The following is a 24752-nucleotide window of genomic DNA, read 5'->3' as shown; positions in this document are numbered from 1 at the left end:
CCAGAGCTAAGTATGATCTATTTCAAAGCTTTTGGTCATACCTTTCTCTAACTCTTCCACTTCCTGCTTCTACCCTCATACTAACATTCTTCCTAATGAGGATTCTTTACTTAAAACTTTGTCTGTGTCTTTTCTTGCTTACTAACCTCAGGAGGAGGTCCTCCATTCTCCCTGAAGCTATTAGAGTACTCGAAGGCTAGGGGTGTTTCCTCCTCTTTCAACTAACCACTAATAGTTATAGTAGTGGGCAGCAGCGCTATTTGTATTAACCTGTAGAATACATGTTACAATACTGCGATGTGGAAGGCAAGGGGAAACCACCACATTACATTCCCAAGTAAAAGCAGCAATAGAAGTTAAAAATGAAATCAAGATTGGATATGGAGCCTTCACTGAAGGAGTCATGCCCGGCAGGAGAAGTAACTGGGCTTCTCAAGTAGACAGCCAACAAAATCCTGTTACTTATTCAAAAATGAAGACAAGAAATAAGCTGAATATTGGAACATGGAATGCTAGAACTAGGTAAAATAGAAAATGTGAAAAAAGAAATGGAAAGACTTGAAATAGATGTTCTGGGCATTAGTGAGACGAGATGGGAGGGACAGGGTGATTTCTGGAGTGGAGAATTTTGGATAATATATTCAGGACAAAAGAAGGGCAAGTCAGGTGTAGCAATAATGCTTCATAAAAAAGTTGGAAAGTTAATCACTACAATAATTAACTATAGTGACAGAATCATGGCGATAAGCATTCAAAATGAAGCAGTAAACCTCAATATTATAATGGTCTACATGCCAACATCACAACATAGCGATGAAGAAATAGAAGAAATCTGGAGCAGCTTTAAAGACAAAGACAATACAATAATAACGGGAGATTGGAATGCTATAGTGGGTTGCTCTTTCTCCCACTATAGCATTCCAATCTCCCGTTATTATTGTATTGTCTTTGTCTTTAAAGCTGCTCCAGATTTCTTCTATTTGTTCATAAATTTCTTCTATTTCTTCATCGCTATGTTGTGATGTTGGCATGTAGACCATTATAATATTGAGGTTTACTGCTTCATTTTGAATGCTTATCGCCATGATTCTGTCACTATAGTTAATTATTGTAGTGATTAACTTTCCAACTTTTTTATGAAGCATTATTGCAACAACTGACTCGCCCTTCTTTTGTCTTGATTTGGTCTTGGATGTAGGAATGAAAGAGGAAAGCAATTAATAGAATTTTGTACACAAAAACAGTTAGTTATAGCAAATACACTATTTCAAGTACCAAAAAGAAGAAGATACACCTGGAAAGTGCCTGGGGATTCAAATAGATATCAAATAGATTATATATTGGTCAAGAAAAGATACAGAAACCAAATAAAAAATTGCAAAAGCTATCCAGGTGCCGACATTAGTAGTGACCATAACCTTGTCGTAATGAAAACAGAACTGAAACATAGGAAATAAATCCAAAGATACAAACCAATAAGATGGAACCTTGAAAAATTAAAGAGTAAAGAAAGTAAAGAGAGGATATCAAGAGGCAACTGATCATAACATTCCAGAAAACATAAATAGTCATAAATTATAAACATAAATTATCCAATGGAATATGATTAAAGAGTTAATTACAAATTCATCAAATCAATTATTGAAAAATGCAGAAAAAGAAAAAAGAAAACATTGGATAACAGATGAAATACCTGGCCTTATGGTAAGGTATGAAGAAAATATAAAAATGCTGTTAAAGAAGATGTGGCCAAATACAAATATCTTAAAAATCAAATTACAAGAAAATGTAGACAAGCCAAAAAAGAATACATGGAAGAACAATGTAATAACATAGATGAATTATTTAAAAAAGAAAACATAGAGAAAGCCTATAAAGAAATTAACAAACTGACTTTCAAATTTAATAAGAACAGCAAAAACAATGCCATCAAAGATGAAAATGGAAAATTACCAATAGAATCTGAGGATATATTAATGGAATGGAAGAATTATCTTGAAAATCTCTATAATGGCAACGAACTTGATGTTGATATCAGTATAGAAAATCAAAATAAAGATAATCTAGGACCCCCAATAATGCGAGAAAAATTTGATAAAGCACTGTCCGAAATGAGTAAGGGAAAAAGTCCAGGTGATGAGACAAAATCCTTACTCTTATCAATTAATAGCCCAAATCTATGATAGAGGAGAAATACCAAAGGAGTTTATGAAATCAACCAAAATACCAAAAAAGAATAATGCAAACAAATGCAGCCAATTTAGAACAATAGCTTTAATCCCACATGTTAGCAAAATTCTGCTAAAATTTATTCAAAATAGAATTTATTCAAAAATACATTGTCTATTGGATGAAGACCAATTTGGATTCAGAAAGAATAAAGGAACAAGAGAGGCAATACTCTGTTTAAGAACAATAATAGAGAGAAGATTAGACCTTAGTCAAAATACTTACATTTGCTTCCTTGATTTAGAGAAAGCGTTTGATAAAGTAAACCAGCAAATACTCCTAAATTGTCTAACTAATATCAGCATAGATTTGAGGGATAGGAAAATAATTTATCAAATTTACAAAAATCAAAATGGACGGATTAAAATCAATGATAAGGAGAAATTAATAAATATCAGGAGTGGAGTAAGACAAGGATGTATACTTTCACCACTTTTATTTAATTTATATATTGAAAAGGCCATTCAGGAAACTAAAGATAAAATAAATAGTGGCATAAAGATAAATGGTGAGCAATTCATGTGTATAAGATTTGCTGATGACATAGCCCTTGTAGCAGAAAACAGAAGAATGTTAAAAACAATGCTAGAATTACTAAATAATAACCTTGAAAAATGAAAATCAACATAGATAAGACTAAAATAATTATTACAGGCAAAATCCCTATCAATACAGAGCATATAGACATCAGCGGGGAACAAATAAAACAAGTGAAAGCTTTAAATATTTAGGTAGCCTAATAACAGAAGATGGCAGAACAAGAGAAGACATAAGATCAAGAATAAACAATGCAAAAGTCCAATTCTCTAAGATGAAAAGCATTTTAACAGGAAACCTCAACCTACAATTGAAAAAAAAATTGGTAAAGACATTGATATGGAGCATTGCACTGTATGGATGTGAAACCTGGATTCTAGGCGGAGAAGATGCAAGAAGATTGGAGACTTTTGAAATGTGGTGCTGGCGTCGCATGAACAAAATAAAATGGACAGAAAAAAAATCAAACCAACAAGTCTTGAGAGAGATAAACGAAACAAGAACTCTAATAAAATCGATCAAAATTAGAAGGGATAGGTGGTTTGAACATATACTTCGACATGATGGACTTGTGAAAAGAATAACTGAAGGCAAAATAGAGGGGAAAAGAAGAAGAGGCAGACCAAGGAAAAGCTTTCTTGACCAAGTCAAAGACGGCATGGGTTTGAGGAGTTACCAGGAGGTTAAGAAGAAAGCCAATGACAGAGCGGAATGGAGGAAATTGCTGCTGAGCTACCAGTCCCAAGACTGATGCAACTGATGAACATTGGTAACTCCTATTCTTTCATAAACATTTTTCCGAATTTCTTGATAAAGCGAAAAATCTTTACTTTCAATGAAACAACTTAATGGTCACCTTCGATATTGAATCCCTGTTCACTAATGTGCCTCTAGAAGATTTCCTTCATCTGCTATGACAAGCCTCTCTCCACTGGATACAGTCGAATTATTTGAGTGTCATTTTCTCGGATTATTTTTTTTGTGAGAACAGAATGTACAGATAGGTTGAAGGGACCAGTATGGGTAGTCCACTCTCTCCTGCACTCAGTAACTTTTATTTAGAACATCTAAATCCTTTCGCATCCACACACCCTCAGCCTTTGTTTTGGGTAAGTTACATAGATAACACCTTTGTGATCTGGCCTCACAATGAAGAATCTACACCCAAGAATTAATTTCACAATGGAAATAGAAAAAGAAAGCAAACTACCTTCCCTAGACATCCTACTTTCTTGTTCCTCATCAGGTGAATTAATTACTTCAGTTTATTGACAACTTACCTTTACTAGACGATACTTCAATAGCAATCTGTTCACTATCCTTCTCAGAGGAATGGAATTATAAAAACTGTTACAATTGTGTTCAAATTATATGTTTTAAATCACAACAACTACAGCAAGAACTTCTGGACATAAACAGTATATGCATTTCAATGGTCTCTCAGAGTGGACCATACAACATATTTCTGATTCTTATAATTCGAGCTCACACAACAAAGCGAAGAATACCTATCCCACACATTTCCAGTATCTTGGGAATCGCTAGAATCCTTAAAAAGTATAACCTAGTGGGTTCATTCCTTTCGACGAATTACCATTATGGTTCCCATCTTCTAAAGATAAACGATCCCTTCTCACTCTTCCTGGTATCTACCAAGTTCTGTATGACTGTCCCCCATCTTACCTCGGAGATACTGGATGTTCAGTAGAGAAAAGAATGCAAGAACATCAACTTACATTGTTAACAAGAAATCTGAGAAATTTGGCCTTGCACAACATGGAATTAACACTGATCAAAATATCCGATGGTCTGAAACATGCTTACTCCACCATTTGAACCTGAATTGGAATGATGACTGCCTCTTACTATTGAAGACATGGGAGAGTATTATTCTAATCACACAGTTTTTTTTTGTTTTTTTTTTAATAACAACAACAACACTATGTTTCCTTTGTTATTCATTTGTGTTGTTCTATGTATCCATCATTAGCATTCTACTTTGTATTCTACTGTCTGATGCCACTGATAATGATCTGTATCTATCACATACATCTCTGGTTGAAAAACAAAGCTCTTTTCCTCGTGTTATTATGCTAATTTGTGAAACCTGATAGCATAAGTATTACTGAAACAACAATAAAATACAATACAGATTATAAAAAAACATTACTAATGTTCCATTGAGTTTTAGTTGTGTCTATTTTTTAAATATGAACCTCACATGCAAGATGTGGTCACAAAACCTGCAGCACAACAGTGCCAAGCAGGCAAGTAATAGTGCTCAGATAAAATCACATGACAAATGCTATAAAGAACAGATGTAGATGGGGAATAAAAGGAAAACAAGGAAAAGATGGTTTGATAATTTTATACCTGAATTATGTAAGATTGTAGATCAAACACTATTTGTGTTTTGATATGTTTAGAGAAAAGTGTAGAAATAGAAGCATAAGTAGGACAATGGGTACACAATGGCATGGGTGCTGCTCAGCTGAACTGACAATTACCACTCCTCCACTTTTCATAATGTATCTATGAGAAAGTGACTGCAGGAAATCTCTACGTATTGTGTGGGTGTGTGTGAGAGAGAGAGAGAATGCAAATTAGATGCAACAAGTGAGTTTTAGGTTCAAAACTGAATGTAATTTATTTTTGAATCATAGAACTCATATACATCAATATTTATATAGTCACTCGTTCAAATGTAATACCATATAATTCATAAATTTAAAAACATAAATCCTTACTTTTTCTTTCAGTTTTCCTAATTCTTCAGAAGAAATACCCAGTACAGTTTCAGCTGATTCCTGAAAACAAGTTACCCATTGGTTTTCTGATATGTCAGCTAGACTGATCTGCAAAATAATAAACAAAATATATATACACAGAACAAGAAAAATATTGGAATTTTGAGGAGGAAGTAAACTTATGAAAATGAATGCATAAAACCATATAGGCTTCTAAGAAAAAAAGTCATAAGGAGAAGCCATTAAAATACAATTCTACCGAGTATTCTCCATGGCCAAGTAGCTTTGCTGTGTGTCATTTATTATTATTACTGTTCCGGGAAACTCCAAGGAGTCGACAGACTCATCGAGGGAGGCCCTAACATCATGTCTGGAACAACTATTCAACATTCACACAGTATCTATCATATCTTGCCTTGAACTCATTCACGGTCGTAGCACCCACAACAGACTCTGGAAGCTTATTCCACTCATTCACCACTCTCCAAGTAAAAAACCTAGCTCTAACACCCTTGTCAACCACGCTCTTGCCCAGCTTCCATGCATGGCCCCTAGTCCTCCCACCACCAGTCATATTTTCAAAAATATCTTCTGGATCAATCTTATAAAAACCCTTCAGTAATTTGAATGTCTCAATCATATCACCCCTCCTTCGCCTATCGTCCAATTTCTGCAACCCACAAATCTTCAACCTATTCTCATAAGGTTCATTCCACAGACCTGCTATCATCTTGGTCACTCGTCTCTGGACCCTCTCCACTTCCTCCCCATCACGAAGAAACCCTGGTGCCCATAACTGGGCACAGAAGTCCAGATGGGGTCTTATCAAGGCTCGATACAGAGGAACAACAACTTGTTTGTCTCTGCATGTTAAAGTATTTTTCAGAAGCCAAGTGATTTGGTGAGCTGTTTTAGTCACTTTTGCAATGTGTCCCCTAAACTTCAACTCCCTATCCACCAGCACTCCCAAATCCCTGGCCTCATCAATCTCCTGGAGTACAGTTCCACCAATGCGATATACTGCTGCTATTCTTTTCACCCCAAAGTGCATAACCTTACACTTTGCCACATTAAATTGACATCCATTTTCCCTAGCCCAGTCCTCCAAACTATCCAAATCATCCTGTAAAATTTTGACATCCTGAGTACTCACAATTGCTCTACCCAACTTTGCATCATCAGCAAACAAGTGAACACTTCCTCTCAAATCCTTTCCAATATCATTGATGAACAAATTGAAGAGCAGTGGTCCAAGAACAGAGCCCTACGGCACTCCACTAGCCACAAGATGTCTTTTTGACTCCACTCCTGAATAAACCACTCTCTGGTATCTCTCCTTCAACCACCCTCCTATCCATCTCACCAAACCTATATCCATCCCCATCTTCTCCAGTTTACTGATTAGGGTTCCATGTGGTATCCTATCAAAGGCCTTGGCAAGGTCCAGTAGTATCACTGTAAACCCATTACCCCTATCCAGTTCAGCCATCACTGTGTTATAAAACGTGAGCAAGTTACTGAGGCATGATCTACCCTTCACAAAACCATGTTGGTCCCCATACAATATCCCATTGTCATCTATCCAATCCTGTATTCTTTTCTTGACTAATTTCGCTAAGACCTTGACAATGATTCCTGATATGCTAATCGGTCGGTAATTTACAACAGCAGTCTTGGAACCACCTTTATGCAGTGGAACTATTTTCCCCTCCTTCCACCCGCTCGGGACTAACCCAGACCCAAGACTCAAATTAAACAAAATGGTCAAGGGTACTGACAATTCTTTAGCTGCTTCTCGTACTACACGAGCTGGTATACCATCCAATCCCACAGATGTATTGACATTGAGGTTATGCAATAGACTACTCACCTCCTCTTCATTCACCACAATTCCCGTATAATCTACTGGTTTATTCGTTTCTGCAATGTCACCACCTGGATGATATATTCTTGCAAAGTGCTCACTCAGTAACTCAACTATCTCAACTGATTCAGTTACCTCCCTACCATCGGCATTCTTTAAAATCATTCTGCCATGTACATTTTTCCTTTTACTTGCTACATATCTAAAAAACTGTTTAGGATTCTCTTTAGCTTGTTCTTTCGTAATCCTTTTTTGCTTTTCTTACCACACTCGTCACCCTTCTGGCCTGCGCTTTATACCGTTCATGTGCCTGCCGGTCACCTTTCTCCTTAAATTCCCTCCATAGTTGTTTCTTTTTTTGCAGCTCAAGCTTAATGGTGTTATTCATCCATTTAACCCCTACTTGATTTATTATTCGGACTCTAGGTATACAGTCACCCATTGCTTCATGCAAGCACTTCTTAACTACCTCCCATGCACTTTCAACTTCTAGTCCTTGCAGTTGTACATGCCATGGCACTGAACCAATCAAACTCCTAAGCTTGTCATACTTTCCAACCCGATAATTCCACATGTACCCTGTCTTAATTGAAAATTCTACACCTTTAGCCACCTCCCAAGTCAAGACCCTATGATCACTCTCACCGATTGGTGGCAATGTGGTCATATTTGTTACAGCCAAATCCTCAGATGTAATTACTAGGTCAAGCACTCTCTGACCCCTAGTATTTTCCATTACATGCTGTCGCAGATAGTTATCCCTTAATAACCGCATAAAATCCATTTCCTTCCTCCCGTGTGTCCTCTCCTCACTCCAATCAATGCGAACATAGTTGAAATCTCCCATAATAATCACCCTCCTTGCACTCATTTCTTCTATTTGCTTGTGCATACTGTCACCGCCATCTTTTCCATCACCTGGTCTATAGCAGCACCCAATTGTATATTTAATTCTGCTAGCCACAATCTCAAACCAAATGGCTTCAAATGTGCTCTTTTCTCTATCCTGCAATTCAACTTCTATTCTCCTTGGCTGGAGCTCATCAGCTATCATCAACAATACTCCTTCCCCCATTTTATTCTGTCATTCCTGAACACACTATACCCATCACATTCAATCCCACTAGCTATCTCATCTACAGTCAGCCATGTTTCACTAATACCAATAACCTGTGGTCTGGAAGTGCCAACCATGGCCAAAAACTCTTCCTTCTTGTTCCCAATACTCCTAGCATTAGTGTACATGAATTTAAGTCCCCCATTAGCCCCAACCCTACCTTGATGCCTTATATTAACTATCCCACTCTGGTTTGTTGTCCTTATTTGCTCTAGCATATTATATTCATTCTTACATTCAACTGCCTCCCTAAGGACTGTATATCTACCCCCCCCTTAACAAATCTAGTTTCCCTGAATTTGCATATCCACTACATTCAGCAACACTTTCTAAAGTCTTCTTACACTGTAACCATTCAAATGCAAGCCATCCATCTTATATAGATCCTTTCGCCCATCAAACTCACTCCACGCCACTCGTCATACATAACTCACGCATAAAGTCATTTGCAATTATGGCCCTCCTTTTAAACATTTCACTGTCATACCGTGGCAAAAGACTAATTCTAACTCTCTCACTCTTTTCTTTTGCTACCTCAAACAATTTATTCAGGTCTTCTATCATTTCCATTTTATCTCCTTTCAAATCATTCGTACCTGCCACAACAATCATTTCTTTCACCCTTTCCTTTTGCTCTCTAATAGACTCAGTTACATCCTTTATGGTCGCACCAGGTTGGTACGATTTTGTCAAATCCTCTACTAACACACCTCGTACTATTTGTTTGGGAAGGAAACACGAGTTCAAATCCTGTCTATAACATGACAAACTTGAGCCATTTTAGGGAAGGATAAGTTAGCTAGTCTTAAATAGAGTTCTTATTAAGAGAGACTTCCAGGGAGACTCATCGAGGGATGCGTCTACATAGACATATTACCTGCGCCAGCTGTCATATTTGTTCTTGAATTAATTCACACCACTTCCAATGGCAATCCATTCCCATTATGTACCACTCTATGAGAGAAAAATCTAGGTCTCATCACATTCTCAACTGAATTCATTCTTATTTTCCAAGGGTGTCCTTTCATTCTTCCCCCACCCTCCATACAATGAAAAATTCCATCTACTGCTATCGCGTATGGCCCTTGTGGAAGTTTGTAAGTCTCAATCATATATGACCCCTCTTTTTTCTGTTGAACCACAGTCAGTGACTGTGGTCCACAATCCCGATATCACTTTGGACACTCTCCTTTGCAATCTCTCCGCCTCTCCTCCACTATATTAGAATCACCACAGAGACCAGACCTGTGCAAAAGAGTGCAGATCCAAGTGAGGTCTTTTCAAAGACTTGTAAAGAGGCAAAATGAGTTCCTTATCTTTACATGTTAAATTTTGTTTCAGCATTCAAATCATCCTCTGAGTTGTGTCTGCAATCTTTGCTATATGACTCTTGAACTTCAACTTCCTATCTACTAAAACTCTCAGATCCCCAACATGATCAGTTTCATCTAGCATAATCCCACCACTATAAGTATGACATCGGATATCTAATGACATGGAAGTGCATGACTTCATGTTTAGTAACACTGAAATGACAGCCATTCTCACATACCCACAATTCCAACCAATTCAAATTATTGTATAAGTGTTGCACATTAGCTGTATTCCTGCTTATCTTTGCATCACCAAATTGCTGCATGTCTGTTGTCAAATCTTTCCTAATGTCATTTATATAATTAAATAAAAACAAATAAAATATATAAAGGGATTAAAATGGACCATGGACTGATCCTTGTGGTACACCACTTGTTATTTTATTTTTTTCATTAATCTTTGTACTGGTTATGGGCAGTACTACCCTTACATCACGTCCAGACTTGATATAGGCCTAAGCCTTTACAAGTGTTTTACCCTATGCCTGTTCTAGTTATCATTGTAGTCATTCTCTGATGGCAACGGCATGCCACCAGTGTGCCCTGTAGAGCCCTCAAGGAAAGAACTTTTATATCCTTCTGAGTAAGCCCAAGCTGTTTTAAGTCCTTATAGCTATTTGCACTCCATATGCCATGTAAAGAGATTGTGGCGCTGGTAAACCTCAGAGTTGCCCCATGCTCCTGCCATATCTTACTAACTAGATCTTGGTTATTCTTATATTAGTTAACCTCATTATTATGGCTATAGGCTAGTGAGTACCCTGTTCCCACTACCTGGGCATCAACTACCCAAACATTACCATCTGTTTTAATCACTAAGTCTGGCTTATGCAAACCAGATGTGGTTCCATTGCGGTCTCCCAATCTTTTGTTCTTAAAGTAGTTGTTCAGAATGGAGACCACGGTGCCATGCCTCCACAGACGGATCCCATGGGTGCAGAAGCAACACTGGGCTATATGAGACAATGTCTCACTGTAGTGGCATCCAGCACTACAGTTTGAGTCATCACTACCCCATCGAGCTGTGCGGGCTCGAGTGGACAGGGCATTGATCCTCGTCCCGATAAGATCCATATACTCAAACCCAGAGAGGACCCTGGTGCCATCCCTTACCCCATCATACTGGGGAGGCACCAGATATGACTCTTTTAAAGGAGCACCATCTACAGAACAGTGCAGCAGAGATGCCCATCTCTTGTGTTCTGTGGATGCTGACTCAATCAATGGGACCAGTCTTTAGCTCGCCTAAAGTCTTCTTGTATTAATGGGCTATAGAAAACCTCTCTGCAGATAGGGGAAGAAGATAGTTCTAACTTCACGATCCTGGACAGCCACAGGCATGGGATCAGCCAAGTGATGGAACCCCGAGCCCACCATCCTTCACCCTCGCATGAAAATATGCAGTAGGGGTGTCAGGCGGCAGTCGGAGCCATGATCTCAAGGCTGAATGGATAGCCCTGTCCATTCGGGACAGTACCGAGATATATGTCCTACCAACCACCAACTTGTGATAAAAGCAAGGTAAGAGATAGTGGGAAAGGAGAAACAGTCTTTGCTGGGGCTTGAGAGGAGCTTCCTCAAAGAAGCGATCCCAGCTTCTAGGATAGAAGAGACAGAAGACCTTACCATATGCCCAGCACAGTCTAATCCCCCCCCTTAAAAAAATTAACATTCCACAAAAAAAAATTGCCTTAAAAATATTACACAATAAAAAGATTGTTATAACAGAATAAAACGACAACAAAAAAAAAACACACTTTTCTGTTGATAGTACAGACTCCCTCACCTTTATAAAAACATTCTGGGTAAATCAAAACTATATTTAAAAAACACTGTTAAACATTCAGACATCATTAGAAGTTAATGCCCTTTCCTCCATTAACACCCTCAGGTACCCTACAATACACCTCCTCAAAACCAAGATTAAACAGGTCTTCAGATAGAGTGGAAATGTTTTTGGAATTGCTGCATGGGCAATACAATCTATCTGTAACGTACTTCACTGACAGGTGTTTTGGCTGACTGCTTCAATATTAAATTGAGTGGGTAGGCATATTGAAGAAAGTATTTACACTGTTATTTAAAGGAGAGGTCATGGTTGTCGAGAATTTGCTGAATGATATGACCTCATATATTCGTGTTGGCATTATCCCACAGAGTATAATGTCCATAAATGCCACCCATTAGGAGTATGGACTAAGGCAGTTGTATTATGAGATTATCAACTTCCATTTCATTAAATTCAGAATCCAGTGATAAGAAATCCCACAGACAAGAAAATCGCTACTACTTCCACGACAGTATTAAGCTGAACATGATGAAAAGGAGTATGATTACCCACAAGAATAGCTACTCCACTATGCGTAGGACCATCTCCAGTTCTGTCCTTGAGTTCAAGAGTGATATTCCTCAAGTTAAGGTCCTTACTGGGTTTTAAATAAGTTTCCTGCCAATAGAAACCAAAAGGTTTGTGTTTCTGCAGCAGGTACTTGATATCATCGATTGTCTGACAAAACCCATGACAATTCATCATAGCAATTTTCCTATTGTTTAAACTTTGTAGACTTGTCTGATTTCTGGGAAGTATAGACAACCAGCATCCATCTCTTCCACCCTGGAAAAATATCCAATAAATCATCAGATGTGTTATGATCACCAAGTAAGTACAAGTTACTTTCAGTGGATACTGAAGTATTTTTTTTTCACAAGTAGGATCTCTTCGAATGGAACCATTTTTGGAATGGGACAGTACATCGTGCGATTGATGCACTCAACAAGAAATAGTCACAATCATTATGTTCAAGTATGGTGAATTATCAAATAGTGGAATGGACATACGAGTTTAAGTTGCTGCTGACATTTGCTTAAGTTGCATCCCGATATGATATGTTTTGTTCTATTTTTATTTATTGTATTTCTTTTTCATCTTTCCACTTCTGACATGTATGGGAGTATGCTGGATGATCTCCCTGACAATTTGTGTTTAGCTTTCTTGGCAGAGCAACACTAGCTTTCATGCTCTTTACTACCACGTCGGGCACAGGTGGCAGAGCCACAATAGGTTGTTTGGGCATGTCCATATTTCTGGAATTTGAAGCATCTTAGTGGACTAGGGATGTCCTGTTAGACTGTACAATTAAGATACCTTACTTAACAGATGTTGGAGGCTTAGGAGTAGCAAAAGTAAAGATGATATTTCTGGTTTGAATCAGGTGACTATCCCTACAGACCAGGATGTGTCCAATATCTGTCGCCCCCTGTTCTGTCAGCTCTGAACATATCTCATCAGAAACATCTAGCAGATCCCATTCTGAGATTACTCCTCTGCAGGAGTATAAAACGGTAAATCACTCCTCTACAGGAGTAGAGAAGTGATCTACTATTTGATACAGGAATTGAGTGTTTTATGGGATGTAACTGTTATTGGTATTCCACTCATTGATGTTGCTCTGAGTAGCTTTATGGAGTGCTGATATTATGTTTCTACGAGGGAATTGCCAAAATAAAGTTCCATAACTGTTTGGGAGAACCAGTCGGTCCTAAACCCTTTTGAATGAAGGAGGGTTGCCTTTTCCCTATTGGCTTTTCATCTGTTGTACAGATGATTAGAAAAGCTGACATATTTATATTGGTATCACATCTTTCGTTTCTTACTTGTTATCGAAAGGTGTACCAATGCTTTCATTACTTGGTTGGGACTTTGTTAGAGCCCCTGAAACAATTGAGGATGAAGGATTAATGCTCAAGTGGTTTGTAGTTTTAGTGCCAGAGATTCCCATTCACCATGGAGACGCATATGGACATCTACTGTCTGGCAAGCAATGACTGTGCTTGGGAGTGGAATGCCAGGATTACTCCAGATGTTATATGAGCACCATAGCAAGCTTTGAGCTCTGTCCCCAGACAACTGGGAGAGAAGACTTACTGCAGCACACTTTACCCTTAGAGGCAAGCCCACTAGCTGAATGATCCTGTCCTGGCCATCCAGCACTATCCATCTTGCCAAAGCAGATGGCCAACATAGTGCAAGACTACCAGGATCCCCTTCTCTGGATGTACTTCCGTACCGCTGGATGTCCATGGATCATCCAGCAGTACGGAATTAGATCCCAGTATGGTAGTCTGGAAGATAGGATAGTAAAAAAGACTAAGGAGAAGTAGAGCAAAGAATACATGAAGAAAAGCAAAGAAAAAGAGGAAGAATGAAAGGGGCCAGTACCATTACTGGGAGCTCCCCTCTGCCATGAACAGGTGCCTCATGTGGAGGGGATGATAATAAAGCAAAGAGCTGAGATGAATATCTCAGCTTTGAAGTCAAGCTTAATTCCACATTACTGCATAATAATATGATTCATACAGATGATGAATAACAGTAGAGATATTTCTGCAAAACTGTTTTACACCTATTTTACATCAACCCAATTTTGTGTACCTCCTTCAATTCTAACTGCTGATTAACAACGTCTTGCTCTGTATTGCACATAACTTTAGCACTTTGAAAGTCTTTCTCTATGCATTGTCCAGAACTTCAAAACTTAAATACAGACCCTTGTTATATTATATTAAATAAAATTTCCTTCTGTCTTAGTGAAAACTGTATCCTGACATTTCAAAGTGGGTTATCTTATCCTGACATAGAAATGTCAGGATAAGATAACCCACTTTGTTCTTTTCCACGTTTTTCTTCCACAATTTTTCTTAACCATTTCCCAAGTACACCTGCATAGATCTTAAATCTTACCTGGAAGATTAAGCAGGGAAATTTCCTCAGCAATTCTTATATTCAGTTTTAGTTTTTTTTTCCATTTTCACAGATGGGCAACATGACAGCCGTACTACAATCATCTATCATTCAAACTTCTGACAGGCATTCTGAATTATGCAATGCATTTACTTCATAATTTCAGAAGGCAAGTGAGAAGTCCAAACTCTAGATCAGCGTTTCCCAAACTGTGGGCCGTAGGTTTTGTTGAGGGGGGGGGGGGGGGGCGTGAAATAATGAAAACAAATATAAAATGTTTTAAGACTAAGTATATATTTTTTTATTTTAAAAGAAACGTATTTAACTTTTATTATTTCTTTTTTGTTATTTTTTATATTTTAATGGAAAAATTCACACATTGGTGTTGGTTCACAAACTTTGCTTCCTGCGTATTTCGGCGCTTAACGAATATTAATAAATATTGCTTATTCATATATTTCATTTCAAAGCAGTGGTTAATTGTATTTACTTCGAATGTTCTCCAGGGAAGTTCCAAATCTTTCTGTCCCTTTCATAATGCGTTCGTAATTGGGGACTGTTGATATTGACTTTATGTTGATATTGACTTTATATACATATCAAAACTCGTTTTATATTATCACTGTCATCCGAGCTAGTTTTCTGTTACCAATAAAACTTTCGCATATACTTCATTCATGAAAAAAAGCTTAAACAAGTTCATGTGGGGATATAGTAACTCGCTTGCAGTGGTAAACAACACGCCCTCCCTAAGAGCCGCTATACTGCAGAGGCAATAAAAATAAGTACTTTTATTATGCCAGTGAATAAGGTATGAGGAGTCTGTGTAATATATTTCTCAACAAATAGTGCAATTAGAGACAACTGGGATAAAAACACTAATTAATGAATCACATGTCCCCTTATACAGAAACTATGCTGTATAGACTGAAACAAAACCATATGTTGCATGGGCAAACATAGTATCTAACTAAAAACTATTGTTATTAATTAGATGTATGTGAGTTCGATTTCCCAAGGCAGCAATAAAATTCAACCGAACGTGTTAAAATTCGTAAAAGTGTTAAAACTAAGTAATATATATATATATATATTAAATGTTATGGCAGTTTCACATATGGAATTCGGTTGAAGAGAGTTAGCATTTCAACTCAATTGTCAGCTATGCTTTTATCTTTCGGTTGCGCGATCTTTTGTTAATACCGCACCAATCATATGCATTTTAATAAACAGACTGCCTTTGCTGTCTGTTTCGCGTTAGGCTTAATTACCATAAAAGGAGAAAAGTCACAAATGTGAAAAATGTTCCTGGTCTGGGGATTCCCGTATTCAGGTAATATTCACTAATTTCATGTTATCAGTCTGTGGTGTGCCAGTATTGGTAAGTGGTGATATTATTTGATCTATTCTACGTTAAAAAATTTAACCCTGAGATGGATAAGTGGTTGATAAAAAATAAAAAAAAAATCCCGCGAACAATCAGAAGAAGCAGAAACAGACTAAAAAAAAAAAGGACAGTATTTCATATTTTACCAGAACAGACCGTATCGTCTTCAGAACCAAACGGTAAGAGGCAAAAAATGTAATATGTGCATTTGATTTTTGCAATATTCGCTGTGTATGTTTTGTATTGAATATAAATACAATAAATATAATAATAATATATCTCTATTACGATTTTTTTCGAGGGGGGCCGTGAAATATTTTAATTTTTGCAAAGGGGGGCCCTGACATCCAGAAGTTTGGGCAGCACTGCTCTAGATGACTGGAGTACAGCTCTTGTGTAGTCCTTACTAAACTTTCAGATTTCCATCATTGAACATTTTTCACTGAATATCATCTACTCCAGCTGACTTTCCACATCTCAGGTTCTATGATGTTTTTTCTATCTCAAATATTGAAAATATTATAGCATTCCTCTTGAATTTTTACTCTTGTTCTGTTACTGTTTATCTCATTTCTTTAAAGTAATTATTCAGAATGTCATCTCAAACACTCAAGATGACTAGCCAATACTTGGAATCTAAAATTTTAGCACATTCAGGCAAATCAGCATCATCTTCTTCAAGCAGATGCTTTCCAACAGCTTCTGTCAGACTTTTATAAAAAGCAGATGAACTTATTGCAGGACTGTGTTTTTCATTTTGCAGAGCTCAATACCTTTGAACTTAATGCTCTTCTGACTTTGAAGAGAAATACTGTAGTATGGACCAGGCTTTTCAATTCTTTCTTCAAAAAGTTGAACTGTATTCTTTATCTTCCTGTCTGCTTTGTACAAGTTAATATTTCTCTCTTGTAAATCTAGACTTAATTCAAAGTTCTTAGAGAGCATCACACATAAGACCCAAATCAAGAACAAACTCGCATGATGTTATTATTCTTAAAAAGCCCTCATAAAGAAAGCAATCTGTTTTGCTTTTTCTGCTGTCTTCTTTTGCCTCTAGAAAGTGATGGACAAGGGCTTCAAAGTCTTGCCGCACTGCAGAAACAGTGCGAAAGCTAGATGCAACCCAGTGAATGCTTAAAATTCTGCCAATTTTAAGAAGTTGAAGTTCTAGAGTCGCTGCACATTCCTGTAGTTCCCTAGCATTCTTAGGTGAAGCATAGGTCACAAATTATATATTTAGTTTAATCCTTTATCCAAGTGTAAGTAAACAAAGTTTGCACCTGAAGTATATTCAGGACTGGGGAAACTCGTGTGACAAAGGTGGACTGCCACGAGTTGACCAAGACCTGAAGATACCTCAGGAGCAAACTTTGTTTGCTTACACTTGGATAAAGAATTAAACTAAATATATAATTTACAGTCTAACCAAGTGGGGAAAAAACTTCCAGTCAGAAATAAGTCAGAAAGTTTGTCCATGAAACTGTTAAAGCGATTCACTCCTGCCACATTGTTCACTGTGTCACTAACAGACAATTCAAGGCGATGGCTAATAACACTAGGAAACATCTCTTGCATTAGACTCCTTACACCATTATGCACACCAAACAACATGGCTGCACCATCACAAGTTACAGAGAATAAATACTCCTTTAAGTAATTTTCAGATAATCCTAAACTCTCAAGATGACTAATTAAAGAGTTTAGAATTCCTCTAGCAGTTACACTTGATAATTCGATCAAATCTAGGAAAATACTCATAGGAGCCGAAAGTTCAGTAAGAATTACATGAACAATAACGATCAATGTTGTTGTGTTACTCACAGCTGTCGATTCATCAATAAGTAATGATATTTTGTTCTTGGAGTTCACTATATATTGTCTATTAATGTTTTTCTTATTTCATTTGCGATATAGCTCACAATGTTAATACAAGCATTTGCAGAATGAAGAATATATCCCATGTCTAAGCCATTAAGTTCCTGTAAATTTATTTAGTCTTCAAAGTTGTTAAATGATTGATTTCTCTTTGTAACTTTGTAAGTGGATCGAAACACTTTTTTAATGTTTCGTTTTTTGTTTCAGATTTTATTTTTTGGCATGCTTTGTGTGCTCCACTCTCCTTATGATCATAAAATCTTTTTTTCGTAATGACATTAACTATTGTTTGCAAGATTCTCCAAAATGACTGATTTTACCATTTGCCCACTCTGATGAAATTTTTGTTCCTATATGTTTATCGACAGCAAGACTTCTGTAAAATCGGGTATTCAAGGAACTTTATTCAAAAACCTCTTGTATACCAATTTTACTGGAAAACAAAATTCACTAAAAATACTTGTGAGTTAACAGAGAAATTTTCATATTTTTTTAATTTTGAAATAATATTTTTTGTATATTACTGAATATTGTCACCTCAAAGGGTTTTATAAAAGAACAAAGGAAAATAAGTATAAGATAAATTGTGTCTAAAGAAACCTCTTAGTCACCGGTAATTCCAGAGGGATTATCATATTGACCTGGGGCAACTGCAACCTCGAAGATCAACAGTGCGTGGGGGGTTTCCCATCTGAATGCAACGACTGAGAAGGGTGGTGGGTGCAGGCCACCAAAGTACCAAGGGATGACGATGTAAGCGAACCCCAAGGTCAACGGAGCCAGATAAATAGAGGGTTGCGATGGTGAGGAGGGAGTTCAGTGCGGCGATTCAGTTTGGTTCCTGGCAGAGCAGTTCTTGGATTTTGAGTTTGTCCGGTCCCGGGTCAGCGAGAAGTTTTAAGGTCATGTGGGGTTCTGACCTGAAGTTACGGGTTCCAGAAGTTGACGAGGTCCCAGAGTCGAGAGGTACAATGATACGACATACGTTGCGGCAGCAGAGCTTTGATAACATCTTGGGAAATGATTTGTAATCGCCATCAGAGACCTGCATTCCAGACGGTAGATGCCAGAAGAGAGACACAACTATGCTAAGTTGTCTTAGAAGAAATTAGATATCAGATTTTCATGTCGCCAAATTCCTGATGTTCAGAGGGGATCTCACAAATCCCGGAGAAGGTATCCGAGTGCAGTGCTAAAGTCGGACGGTAATAGAAGGAAGTGATTTCAGGGATCATTCAAAAAAGACCAGACACCTGTTCAAAGTAATCTTTCCTTTGTTTAGCTAGAAATAAGAAGATTGTGACAGTGATTTAATTAAGAGACTTGTTTTATAGTGATACTTGAGGACTTTAGGCCTTATGCTGATATTTGAAGTATTTTGTTATACGTGAGAGTAGGTCTGGCTAAAATTTAAGGTGAAACATCATGTATTTAATGTTATAGCTATTGCCTAAACCTGCAGAATGTTATGTAAAAATTGATCTGAGTATTACCAAGTGTAACGACAGAAAATTATAGACGTGATCTTACTAGAATTGATTATGATGAGGAACTAAATTGTAAATGTAGTCATTAGTTGTGATTTGAAGCAGAAGCTAATTTACTTAGTACTTAAAATTGACCCATTGTACATTTCATTGATGTTAAATAAATTGTTTTCTTGTTTAAATAACTTGCCTGATTTCTATTTCCAATGCGCTACTCATTAATTCAAATCTGTGAGCCTTAAGGTAGATATTGTCACGACTGCATAACAGAAAATTTAAGTTGCTAGATTTACTTAGAATTAAGAGAGAAAAGTTCTGTGTGGTTTACTGTGTATTATTTTTCGGAGGGAGATTCAACTCCCACCCATGAATTTGGTGGTGCAGCTAGAAACTAAATAAATTTTTCAAATTCAGTTGAGAATAAACACCAGTGGGTCAGACAAAGAGATTGGCTCTGGCCTGAGGCGATTTCTTTATTCTGTAAGTTTTGCACACGTGAGCTTCATATTATTTGCAGCCGTAAGTCAGAAGTATAGTAAAGGTTAAGAAAAAGGGTTTAAACGAGATAACTATAGTTTTTACAAAAGGCACAGAAGATAAGATATATTTGAAGATTTCATAACATATCTTAATAAGATAAGAATAATAAAATTAACAATTATTTAACACTTCCGACATCACGACATACTTTACAGCCCAACATTTTATTCTTGACATACAACCACTCGTTTCTCTCTCGAAGTCATTTTTCTGCAAAAGTGTCCAACGTTCAGGCCAATCATTATCAGAATCTGCTTCCTTTTGACCACGTGGATCTTCGGTCTTGGTTTCATGATCCTCTTCACCAAGTATATTTTCGGTGCTAGTTTTCTGTTTTACAGGATCACAAGTAGATTCAACAATTTCTGCTTCTTCAGCCTGCCTTTTTTTACTCATTGGAATAATGATTGCACTGATTTAACTTAGATTAATTCAAAACTCATGTGAACACCCATCTGTTACAGAAAACATAGAACCGATAAACTGATATTGGAAGCAATCAGAAGTGAACACAGCTTCCTATTTTCGGTTGCGTACCAACCTATGAAACAGGAAAGCAGGGTACCAACTTATGAGTATCAAAACTGAAAATTCAATTCATGAACTCATCTTTATCATGCTTTTAGAAAGAACAAAAGATGTCATAAAGGATAACATAAGGGAATTTCAATCCAAGGTATGAAAACAAACAATATGCAATCTGCAGATGACAGTCATTATTGAAGAAGATGAAAAGATTGGTAGAGAATGAAGTAATGTCAGAGTTGATCATGACCAGCACAGCATAAACAGTGTTGAAACTAAGTGAAGAAGAGAGAGAGAGAGAGAGAGAGATGTGGATTGATAATGAACATAGATAATGATTTAGACTGTATAAAAAAGATAAGATCTCAGATAACAAAAGCTAAAGTAAACCTACAGGCAATGAACAAGATATGGAAAAGTAAATCAGTGCACCTTCCCATAAAGCTGAGACTGCTGGTAGCATGCACATTCACAAGGGCTTTGTATGATTGTGAGACATGGTAATGGCCAAAGACTGTGAGACAAATATTGGCTTTCAAAAGAACATGTTATAGAAATTGGATGAGTGCAAAAGATAACAAATGAAGAACTGTATTGGAAAGTGAACTGCTACGATAATGTAAAGCAGAAAATAATTTCAAATGAAACAAATTTTGTGATAGTGGTGCTTAAGGGTCAAAGCTGTATAAATGAGAGGAGACCTCCACATAGCCTTCAAAGGAATGCGGAGAAACAACCAGGGCTTCTGACCTGATGTCCAATCCTCACCTTCTCGTGGCGCACCCTATTAAGTATCTACCTGGATACTGAACGAACGAGGATGGGCTGGCAATTTGGGACTTAGCCGACCAAATTGTATTCTTATTGGCTTAAACCAATATTAAATGATGGTACAACACAACAGAATTTCATGCCAGTTGGGGCACTGCCTGGTTAAACAAGGCCCCATTGTTTTCACCACGGAACCAGGACAAACAGTGAAAAGTCAGCTACTGGAACAAATCTCACACCCTAACTCAATATCACCAGAGTTGAAGATCGGTACTACTGTAAATAGGAAGTTAGTAATGATGTAAATTTTTCATGTAGTACTATCATATCCTGTACATCCCCTTGAGGATAAATGTCAGGAATTTGATGATGATGACAAATTTTGTGGACATAGCTGCAGAATGGAGTTCAACTTTCTGTGCTGCTGATCTATTCTCAGACTAATGCTACACTCGCCTGTGTGTAAATGTATGGCTTTTGATTAGAACTTCTCTTTGAATCATAGGCAGCCTTTTAGGAAGGAAAGTCGATTGAGTTGTGACAATTCTTAGTTTCCACTGACCTAAATGATGTGCTCTTTGTACAACAGATTCTCTTGGAGAATCTGTATACATACACAGGTTTAAAGGTATAAGACATACAAAGAAAAATAAATTTTTAATTAATTTATTGAAACCATTAATATTCTGCTTGTTTTCTAGCCGATATCTTCAGAGCACAAATTAAAACTGTGATTATAAGTGAAAAAGAATTAATATCCTACACCAAGGCAACCCTCTAGAGACTGGAAAATCGCAAAGTTAATCTGGAGAAGGCAAGATATATATATTATTTTTAAGGTGGCTCCCAACCACAAAACATTATTTGCAAAACTATAGTACATTCATACCACGAGCAGGCTAAGAATTTTTCCCCCCTATTTTTATTGATTATATATATACATATATTTGTATATTTTGTACAACTCTGGTCTCAGAATGACTGTCTCTCAAATCTTTTGCAAATTAATGAAGCTGCACTTCTTGAGGTTGGGAAAAGAGTATCATAGCCAATACTGATTCTAAAATCAGTCTCTCATACTTATACTATAGGTATATGAGTGGGTATAGTAACAACACAGCTGTCTTCTGCCATTTAATGCTATGTAAAGAAATATCTACTAGAAAAGGGGTTCTCAAAACTTTTCTACGACGGAACGCTTCATAGAACACCTTGGTTATTTTGTAATGTATTAATTAATAATTAATTGGTAATTTAGCTGATTTTTATTAATAATTAAACCATCATTAAATTAATTTGTGCTGATTTTCATTGACATAGTCTATTCTGATCACCAAAAATTTATATTATAAGTACTTACGAGTGAATGCAGACTTTTTCTCCTGTGTGCTGGTAGTTTTCCCCTCCTTTCGTACATCCTGGAGATCGCTTTGTAGGCTGGTAGTGGATGACTCACTATCTGTTGCATCATAAACACCTTCAATAAGATATTTCTTAATACCAAAATTAAACAAAGTGTCTTGTCTTCTCTTATTCATATTAGAATTTAAATCTGTATTCCTATTATTTTTTAAAAATCACAGCACTCCAGTTTCAGAACAAGCATTAACCCACTGCAATATGAACTTGCGAAGAAAGTATTCAGTATTAATAGATTTGAGAACCGGATACAGACTACCTTCATCTTCAATTTCAGTGGAAAAATTTTCTTTATACTTCCTTGCTGATTGGTCACTGACATTTGCAACACAGATGTTATTTCGTTCAGTTTTGAGAACACGCCACTCATTGTTGTAATCGGCTTGCAGGCAATTTTTATGATCAGTCATAAACGGTGGTATTCTCTTTCCCCATTGTTGAAAGATTTCGATGTGTGAAAATTAACGATAATTCTTCATCATCAAATTCCTGACACGTACCCTCAAGGGGTGTACAAGATATGATAGTACTACATGAAAAATTTACGTCATTACTAACTTCCTATCTACAATTTTCCTCCAAATCAGTCTGTTACTTGTCAAGACTAACATTATCAGATCTTATATTTCTATCTTCTAAGGCACTTTGTACCGTATCAATCCATCTATATCTTGGTCTTCCTCTGGGTCGTTTTCCTGCCAACCTGGCAGAGAACACTTGTTTTGCTAATCTTTCCTCCCCCATTCTGTTTCAGTGACCATACCACCTGAGATTAGCTCTGCTAACGCATTCCTGGATGCCGACAATATCAAATTCTTTCCTAATATCCTCGTTTTTGATATGATATTGCTATTGATGCCATTCTGTTTACACCTCTAATCTTTCTCAGGACTCTCAGATCCATAAGTTAAAACTGGTTTGAATGCTGTCTTGTATACAGCTAATTTAGTGTTCCGACTAATTTCTCTGATATTCCATATGAATTTATTCAATTGACTTCCTACCATAACCAGATTTGCTGATTCTGTTGTCTATTTCCATATTTAATTTACCATCTTCACTAAAAATCGTGCCTAAGTAGCTGAAATGTTCTACTTGTTCCACAGGTTCTCCATTCACAACGCAGTTGACATTTTCAACGATTCTACCTATTTTCATTGTCTTTGTCTTTTTATTGCTAACCTTCATACCATATCTATTATAACAGTTATTCAATTTAGTCAGGGAATCTTGCAAACTTATAGCGGATTTATTTAGAAGTATAACATCGTCTGCATAAAGCAAAGAACTGACATTAACATCTCCAATTCTGATATTATTTTTAATATCACTTTCCTTCATAATGTGATCCATACAGAGGGGATAATGTATATCCTTTTCTCACACCAGATTTAACATTAAACCATCTTCCTGTACTTCCTTCAATTCTAACTGCTGACTTACAACTCAAATAAAGACTATATAACTGTAGTGTAGTGAATAGCTTCTGTCTTGGCACCTTGTCATATGCCTTTTTCCAGATCGACAAAACTTAAATACAGATCTTTGTTATATTCCCATGCTTTCTCAAATATTTGTCATAAAGTGAAGATCTGATCCTGACAGCCTCTATTTGGCCTGAATACAGCTTGTTCTTCACCAAGCTGTTTCTCAAGTATACTTGCATAAATCTTGCCAGGAACACTCAGTAGGGAAATGATAATTCATGAATATTTCCATGTTTAAAAATATGCCGCATGGTCACTGATATTTGCTACACAGATGTCATTTCCTTCAGTTTTGAGAAAAGAGGATATGCCACCCATTGTTATAATCCGCTTGCAGGCAATTTTTATGACCAGTCATGAACAGTGGTATTCCCTTTCCCAAATGTTGAAATATTTCGATGTGTGAAAATTAACAATACACAGATGTTATTAAGCATTCTGGGTCTGAGCTTTTCGACATATTCACGAATATTATTCTCCTCAGAATATTTCTACTATAAAATATTTATTCATGAAAAATGCTTAGAAAACTAAAATGACAAATTCCAGAACTTCTCGCAGAACACTAGTGTTCCGCAGAACACAGTTTGAGAAACCCTGCACTAGAGCATAGTCTACCAGTCCCTACTTGTCATAAAAAAAGAACTATGCAT

At 36.9% G+C, this 24752-nt stretch overlaps 1 protein-coding gene across 1 annotated transcript in view; it reads right to left on the bottom strand.

Annotated features, from left to right (window-relative positions):
- Positions 1-24752, bottom strand: part of RPA1 (replication protein A 70) — a 283379-nt gene that overhangs the window by 39416 nt on the left and 219211 nt on the right. Inside the window, exon 15 of the mRNA XM_090391585.1 lies at positions 5514-5621. Coding sequence (XP_090247711.1) covers positions 5514-5621 — 108 coding nt within the window. The remainder of the gene's footprint in view (positions 1-5513; positions 5622-24752) is intronic.

The sequence above is a fragment of the Typopeltis vanoorti genome, chromosome 4 (assembly GCF_054136105.1).
Source record: "Typopeltis vanoorti isolate ZY-2024b chromosome 4, IOZ_Tvanoo_1.0, whole genome shotgun sequence".
In the NCBI taxonomy this organism is placed as follows: Eukaryota; Metazoa; Arthropoda; class Arachnida; order Uropygi; family Thelyphonidae; genus Typopeltis; species Typopeltis vanoorti.
The sequence above is the reverse complement of the archived record's forward strand: the minus strand, read 5'-3'. Positions and strand labels throughout refer to the sequence as shown.